Genomic DNA, 8,540 nt, shown 5'->3' with positions numbered 1-8,540 from the left:
ATTTTACTGATGAGGAAACTAGCATTTAGAGAGTTGAAGCAATTTATGTGGAAACAACACGGGAAGTCCTACTTTAAGATAAAGTAAGAGCTTTTATCATTATGTTGAGATTTTTCCCATTTTTTGGCACGTATTGATAGCTTTCCCTTTGCATACTTAACTGGGGGAAAAAGATCTGTGGCTGCCCAGGTTCCTCAGAATAGATACAGTGGTTACTTTAAATCTGATAACTGCAAAGGGGATTACTGCAACACAATAAAGTATCTCAGTTTAAGTAGTGTGTGTGCCTGTGTGTGTGTGTGGGGGGGGGGGGGGCACAGAGGACTTGTTTCAAAACTTGTGCATGAAGAATACGAATGCTAACTTGTCTTTGAATCAGAAAACCCACAGAAGAGAGCCTGAGGAGAACCTTGATCTAGTGGGAACACTGTGTAAGCCCACTGAAGATCATACAGGCATTCTCACGGGCAAAATTACATAAACTAGATAATTGTTCAGGTCATAAAGCACTAGAGGCAATTAACATGTTTTCTAAGAGTCCAGGTAAAACACAGGGCTTTGACTCTCAAGAATGACTCTAGAATTGTTCTGCCAACATCATAAGATGCACTGATGAATGCACGCACAAGACCTCAAGGGCATCGTGGAACCCGGTTAAATTCTTTTTTTTTTTTATAGGCTGTCCATTTCTCTTACTTTCGCAATAAGCTTTACCTCCATACCAGACACATAGAGGCATACCTTATGTGCGATTTGCTCTAGAACCTATTGGCAAATGGTAGGAAGGTTGAGAGAGCCCCTGAAGTAAGTAGACTGTTTTATTTGGTCCGAGTTTACTTAATGACTTCACACCGTACATAAGTTATTTTTTTCTGAGACTTAGATTTATATTATTCAAAATTTTATTTAGGTTTTAAAAACCATGTAAACAGTTATTACTTCATTACATTCTCCAAGAAATCCTGTGGAATAATTTGGCCATCACTGGGACCCCTATTTTATAAGCAAGGATTCTAGACTTCAGATAAGTGACTTTTACTGGGTCAAATGAAACAGAGTGGGCTTGGAACTATTAAAAAAAAACTACTAACACAATTCTAAATAGTGTATGTCCATTTATTTTTTAATCACAATAACAAACAGATGAAGTGGGAGTTATCAATATATCCATTTTACAGATGAGGTAACTGAGTATCTTAAAGTTACGTATTTTACCCAAGATAAGAGCTAATAAATAGCAGAGATGGATTTCAAGCCCAGACAAACTGATTCCAGTTCCCACTCACTTAATCACTTGACCACACTGCCTTTCTGAATGCAATAAAAATAATGAAGTTTGTGGTTCCTGCCTTTAAGTTAGTTACAATCTTCTACAAAAGCAGTAAAAGTATAAGGAGGCTTAATATGGGAGTAAGTTCTGATTTCTTTGGAAGAAAATGAATGTTGCATTGGGAATGTATATTATTTCAGTACTCCAGAGTTTGTCTAGTTGTTACATTCTTGCTTTATAGGGCCTAGAGGCAGAAAATAGTTTTACCTTATAGCATTTGAGGCTGAAGCTATTAGGTTTGTGGTGCTGAAATAAATATGTCTGCTGTTTCTGTTCTAAGACTCACCCAGGCCAGGAATATAATAGGGCTAGAAATTTAAATGTCCATAGGACTCAAACCATAATTTAAAGCCACACTCTTTGGACTTCTCCACCGCCTATTCTGCAGGCTCCCTTAGAGTTAACTCCTTTGCCACCAAAGCCAGCAGTGTCCACTGGGCATGCCCAGTGATCTGGTTGGAGCCTGCAAACAGTTCCACTCACCCCAGGGTTTTACCAGCTGCAAAAGAAAGGAGGAGACAGAGGGAAGAGTTAAACAGGCACAGAACTGGGACCAGCTCGGGATGCCCATGGCCCAGGCAGAGCACTGAGAGCTGGGGGATGACGAGAGATGCTCCCGCGAGAAGCACCTGGTCAAACGGACAGTCTGGTTGGTCTTCAAGTTAGTTGCTGCGTTCGCCTGGTAGGTCGGTCCCTCTGGCGTCTTTTTTGGCACAGCCCGGGCAGATCGTGAAGGTGTGAAGGGAGCATTCAGGCCAGGGCGGAGTAAGGGGTGGGCAGGAACGTTGGATCTGGGGAAATGCCAGCCACTGTGCCTTGCCTGTCCCTGCAATCCTCGAAGAGCTGCAGCTTTTCAGGGTTTCAAGCCGAAGAGCGAAGTGCACAAGTCAAGCCAGAGCTCATCTTAAATGCTGACGCCCTGGCTCCTCTGTCTTGGGGCTGGGGAGCCCTTCCCCGAACCCTCCTCAGGTCCCCGCGCCCAATCACGAGTAAACCTGGGAGAAGTGAAATCTTCACAGAGCTTTCCGTGGGTCTAGCAGGGGCTTGGGCATGCTCAGTAGGCTACTTGGTTCTCTCTCTCTCTCTCTCTCTCTCTCTCTCTCTCTCTCTCTCTCTCTCTCTCTCTGAGGGTGGGTGGTGACAAGTTAGAGGCGCTTGCGGCAGGTCCCCGCCCCCAGGATCGGCCTCCCCCTGCCAGGGGATGAAGCACCGGTACGCAGCATCCTGACCGGGAGCTGGAGGGGCTGCGCCCGCCCGCGCGGCGACCCCCCCAGTATCCCAGCTGGAGGACGGCCCGCCGCTCTCCACGGTACTGCGGAGAGCTCAGCTCCGCCCTTCTCTTTCAGAAGGACAGCACCCCGCGTCACGTAACCCAGCCTTCTCGGGCTCCACCGCCGCCTCCTCCTCCTTTCCAGTCCTTTTCCTCTCCTCCTCCTCCTCCTCCTCCTCCTCCTCCTCCTCCTGCTCCCCTCCGTTGCCTGTTCTTCCCTCCCGCACTCCTGGAGACAGACGCTCAAGCCTGACGCCTCTGAAAAGGCAGCGGCAGTCGCCTTAGCCACAGACCTCAGGAAATTCGCTTTGACCGATGCATGCTTCAGGCTCAGGCTCGAGCTAAGGGGGATAACCTGGCAGGTAAAGAAGCTCAATTTGGGTTGGGGGAGGGGACGGGGCGAGGCAAGCTGGAGAAGGATAGCTTTCCCCGTGGTAACTGAGCCAGGATCTGCTACCAATGCACCGGGAAGGATGGGTGGTGGGAGGGTGGAGTAGCGATCCTGGTGGTTTTGCATGCAAGCCTTTTAAATAGAAGGCGAGAAGACGAGATAGTGGAACCGGGGTAGTAACTTAAAGGCTAACTGCAGTGATTTATTAGCAAAAGAAAGAAAATAGACAAGTTAGAAAACCAAAGCAATAGAATAGGTCTATTATCTACATCTTTCTTTCTCTTCCCCATCCGCCGCATGCTGTGCCTAGCCTCAATTTCTGTAGTCCACTCCAGGCTCCAAGAAACTGCACTGGTATTAGAGATGGAGCTTAGAGACTGGGCGGGAAAGCCAGGCAGAATTTTGGGTGTGCATGGGTATTGATGGACTTGGCAAAAGCCAGGGGGGAATGATAGGCACTTCTAAAAATTTCCCCCAAATTTCCAGGTTCTTTATGATGGTATATATTGAAGGGTGCATAGAAAAGTGTGTATGCATGGGTGTGTGTGTGAGAGAGATACCACAAACATATTAAAATAAATGCAACTGCAGCCGTGGAGCATACTGTATCGATCCTTCCAGTGGCTTGGGAATGAATTTGATTCTAGAAATGAAAGAAAAGATTAATGAGGCTGTTAGTCTGCTTTTGAATTAGAGCGCTTCTTCCTTGGGCTGCAGTAAGGTTGTTTTTCAGATCCTTTTCTATCACCCTCTAATTCGTGAACTCCCAGGTTTTTCCGGCACCTGGAGAGAATCCTCTTTCTCCATATCAATACAGATACTCTGTCACACACAATGAGCTTCCTCTAAGAACTGGGAGAGTCAGTTGACCTCCCCTGTGGTTAATATATATGTGTGTTTCCCCCTTTCTCCTCCATTCCTTAAAAAAAAACAACCAAACAAATAAAATAAAAAAAACACAAAACTGTCAAGGTTTGCATTTGGAGGAGGGCAGAAGAGAGGGTGAAGAAAGGTTTTGTGATCTATATAATAGTAATTAATAAAATGATCGGACCCAACCGAGTCACACAGAAAAAGGATTTTCTAACCCATGAGCTTGGGGATGGTTACAAAGCACTATTTTTGATCTTGAAATTCCAGAATTATTTCACAAACAATGGAAGATTTGGCAGATTCCTGAGTCCACTTAAAAAAAAATGAGAGCATACTAAACAATATGTTATCTTAGAATGATTTTTAAGAGCACCTTTCATTGGTCTTGGCATAGGAGTAGACAAGCTATGGCTGGTGACTGCTGATGGTGTGGGATATAGCAGCCATAATAAATAAGCTACTAGGATTTTTATTTCCTTTTGCTAGTGGGCAGTGTATGTCTGTGTATTTGTGTGTGTGTGTGTGTGTGTGTGTGTGTGTGTGTGTGTGTGTGTGTTGTGTATGTATTGAAAGGGAGAGAACCAGTCATCAATTTCATCTGGGGAGGAACTTGAAGTGGGATCCCCTAGCTTGGTGGCTCTCAGCTGACACCTGTAGGGATTGCTCTGTACTGAAGAGAAATGCTCTCAGCTCCCTCCATGGAGGAGCAGCAGCACAATGCGGTGCCATAAATTACTGCTGGTTTCAGCTTGTAGAAGGGGAAAAAGTGTTAATTGGATAATATTGGATAATGAGGTTCTGTGTCCAGGCAATAACTGTGTGTGTGTGTGTGTGTGTGTGTGTGTGTGTGTGTGTGTGGTGTCTGGCGGGGGGGGGGGGGGGTACATGTGTTTGCTCGACATAACCAGATTATACATTTGGTGAATTTTTGTTAAAATATGAGAGTAATATTTTTTTGGTTAAAAAATGACTTTAAAACCACTATTTATGATTTCTGTTCCATTTCAAGAACCTGTCAGATTAGAGTTGAATAAAGACAGGTGATTTAATAACATTGTGAGTAATTTAAGGATACAATTTTAAATTCTAGCATCTTAGAGTCAGATCAGCTAAGGTAACACACATGGCTGTTCTGACCACACAGTTCTGAGGCGACAGCCAGATAAGTACTTGAGGAGGTGGTAAGTTCACCATGCAGTTAGGCAAAATACTAACTACACATATAGTGAGGAGTTTGTAATATGGCAATTGAGTCATAAATGCTGCCAGAAATAGACACCTAACTCCAGTGGGATGTTTTCTCTTATACTATATTATTCCTTTATTTAAAAAAACGATAGGAAAATACTTGTTTGAAATTTTTAAAAGACTCCCAAGAAACCATTGATATTCCTTCTTTCTCCGAGAAAAAGAAAATGATAGGAGTGTTATACAAATCCAAGGTAGCAGTTTCCAGTGGGCAGCTTGATCTGCTTTGCCTGTTGTAAAATCAGCCATGAACTGAGATACGAATAGGTTGTATTTTTATTGTCCACATAACCACTACACAGTATAAACAGATTTCTTTAAAGGGGCTTTTCCCTCTCCCTCCCTTCATGTATTTTTAAAAGTTAAACTTTCTTAGAAAAAAGGAAGACATAACCATAACCAAGTCTCTATGACAACCTGGGAGGGTTACCTGTTAACAGTTCCATCAAACTCCAAGGGTGTAATGGGTAATTGTGTGTGATATTGACTCTTGGGACACATTATGTCTTTCTTGTAGATCAGGACAGATAAGCTCCTCCCAATAAGGCTAACTCCGGTGTACTAACAGCAATATTCCTGATTTCTGAGCAGAATAATGATTTACAATGATGCTATGAATGACTTTAGAACTTTATTTTAATTCTCCGCAGATTTCTGGGTCCTTATTAAAAAGGCAAAATAAAACCAAAATGCATCACCAACGCACCACCAATTGATATGCTGGCGTCTTAGCGAGGCCTTGCCGAGGTGGAGAGAAAAGAAGAGGGGCTGTTGTGATTTCCACAGCGAACAGCTTCTGGCTACTCCACGGCTCTGGCTCTGAACCCTGCTGTTGGGGGGCGGAAAAGAGAAGTGAAATCCGGCCTGCGGGGCCACACGCGAGGAATCCTGCTTTGGCCACAGTGGTGCCGGAAGTCCATGAAATGACAGCAGAAGCAGGCCTTTGAAGCTGCCCTGGTGTTGATGAGTGGTGCTCTCAGGAGCCAAGGAACCCCTTTCTCCCTCCTGGTTTGGGACACTAACTACACCTTGGAGAGGGCGTTCACAAGCATCCAAGGATTCTGGTTCACTGCTGGCTCCTTGTACTTCCCTGAGAAGCCTTTCCTTCTTACCTGATTCTAGCCGCTTCCCTTTTGCCTGGTACCTCCGATGGTACCCGGCCGATGATGATATTGGAGGAGTGAGCGAGCGCAGCATCTGTTGACACCACCGATGCCCTTGAACTAGTTCATCCGAACGCAAATGGATGAGTGATTTCCCTTGACCTTCTGTTGACGCCTTTTCCAGAACCTTGCTTCCAAAGTGTATCCTCCCTCTGGTCTGGACATTCTGTGGCTGCCCTGTCCCCCTGGGGCCTACCTTTTCCAGTTGGGCAGGGACTATAAGGAGAGAGGGCGGGGTTGCTGGAAGAAGAAGAAGAAAAAAAGAGCTAGATAAAGGAGGGCGCATCCCTCCGGCTCCTGCCCACTCCCTCCTCCCCTCCCTCCTCCTCCCGCCCGGGGCCCTTCTTTCTCGGCATCACGGGGTCCAGGACGATCGTGACCCTGTCGGCCCCGGCGCCCCCCCGCCGCACCCCAGCCCCGAGCATGGGGACGGCGCTCCTCCAGCGCGGGGGCTGCTTCCTGCTGTGCCTCTCGCTGCTGCTGCTGGGCTGCTGGGCGGAGCTGGGCAGCGGCCTGGAGTTCCCGGGCGCCGAGGGCCAGTGGACGCGCTTCCCCAAGTGGAACGCCTGCTGCGAGAGCGAGATGAGCTTCCAGCTGAAGACGCGCAGCGCGCGCGGCCTCGTGCTCTACTTCGACGACGAGGGCTTCTGCGACTTCCTGGAGCTCATCCTGACGCGCGGCGGCCGCCTGCAGCTCAGCTTCTCCATCTTCTGCGCCGAGCCCGCCACGCTGCTGGCCGACACGCCCGTCAACGACGGCGCCTGGCACAGCGTGCTCCTCCGCCGCCAGTTCCGCAACACCACGCTCTTCATCGACCAGGCCGAGGCCAAGTGGGTGGAGGTCAAGTCCAAGCGGAGGGACATGACGGTGTTCAGCGGCCTGTTCGTGGGCGGGCTGCCGCCGGAACTGCGCGCCGCGGCGCTCAAGCTCACGCTGGCCGCGGTGCGCGAGCGCGAGCCCTTCAAGGGCTGGATCCGCGACGTGAGGGTCAACTCCACGCAGGCGCTGCCCGTGGACAGCGGCGAGGTGCGGCTGGACGACGAGCCGCCCAGCAGCGGCGGCGGCGGCGGGAGCCCGTGCGAGGCGGGCGACGAGGGCGAGGGCGGGGTGTGCCTCAACGGGGGCGTGTGCTCCGTGGTGGACGACCAGGCCGTGTGCGACTGCTCGCGGACCGGCTTCCACGGCAAGGACTGCAGCCAAGGTAAGGCCCGACGCCCGCCCCTCCCCCGGGGCCTCGGCCTGGGCGGGGCGCGGGGAGGCAGGCCCGCAGGTGCACGGGGGCCGCCTTCTCCGGACAGCCTTTCAGTGAGTTTCCAGGGGAAGACCTGAGTCTGGCCTCTGCGCCTCAGCACCTCCCACAGCTGCCCCCTCGGCATCCTCTGCAGGGCCGAGCCAGCCACGTCTCCAAGGTTCAGTTTCCCCCTGGGCGCCCTTTCCACCGGCCCTACCTCCCACCTCGTGGCCAGGAGGATGCCCCTGTGCCATCCATTCCTTGGGGTCTTTGCCGGGGTGTTCCCCGTCTTCCCCGGGCCATGGCCCACCCGAGGAACCGCTGTGCCCTCTCCCACGTCCCCCTCAATCCAGGAGGCCCAGATTCCCCCCCCACGAGAGGCCGCTAGGCGGTAGGAGAGTGGGCACACGTTTGGTGAAGAAGGAAGTGCATGCAGAGCAGGTTCAGCGTGGCTGAGCATCTCCACGTGGTTCCGCTTGGGAAGGGACAGCGAGGCAGGAAGCGTGGGCACTGCTGGGCCTTTCCCAAGTCAGGCGTAAGGTCCTGCTCCGGCTGTGGAAAACGGGGGAGGAGCATGCGAAGATTTTCTGTGGCCTCGACCAAGTCCAGCATCGGTCCGTTTCAAAGGAACACGATGTGATTTCTGAGGTTTCCCAAGTGGGAGGCAGGCCAGCTAATGTTTAGCAATGTCAGGAGATTTAATAGCATTTCTCAATTAGCAGATGCTCCGGGAAGCGGAGTAGTAGAGAAATTTAGATGTGGCTGGACTGGGAAGCGAATCAACAGGGGCTGCAGAGGAAGGATTGCAAGAGATTATCTGAGGATAATCAGCAGATGGCATTTATCTGAGTAGTGAAGGCCACGTTGTCATTTCTGTTGTTCTTAGGGATTGAAACAGTGTGGCATTTAAAATAAAATCAGTTCAAAGTTTCATTCTCTCCCCTTGGAAAATTCAGTCATTGGTGTGTTTCTCCCATGTTACTACATGACCGTGATCAAGGAACAGTATTGCTGTGTAAATACAGAAAAGCCCA

At 49.4% G+C, this 8,540-nt stretch overlaps 1 protein-coding gene across 2 annotated transcripts in view; it reads left to right on the top strand.

The window, feature by feature from the left end:
- Positions 1-6,281: 6,281 nt before the first annotated feature.
- The window catches only part of NRXN1 (neurexin 1), a 994,129-nt gene continuing 991,870 nt past the window's right edge, over positions 6,282-8,540 (top strand). For both annotated transcript variants that reach the window (XM_079791723.1, XM_079791722.1), the window contains exon 1: positions 6,282-7,476. In XM_079791723.1, the coding sequence (XP_079647849.1) occupies positions 6,699-7,476 (778 nt within the window). In that variant the 5' untranslated portion in view covers positions 6,282-6,698. The remainder of the gene's footprint in view (positions 7,477-8,540) is intronic.

Source organism: Cnephaeus nilssonii (genome assembly GCF_951640355.1).
Source record: "Cnephaeus nilssonii genome assembly, chromosome: 15".
In the NCBI taxonomy this organism is placed as follows: Eukaryota; Metazoa; Chordata; class Mammalia; order Chiroptera; family Vespertilionidae; genus Cnephaeus; species Cnephaeus nilssonii.
The sequence above is the reverse complement of the archived record's forward strand: the minus strand, read 5'-3'. Positions and strand labels throughout refer to the sequence as shown.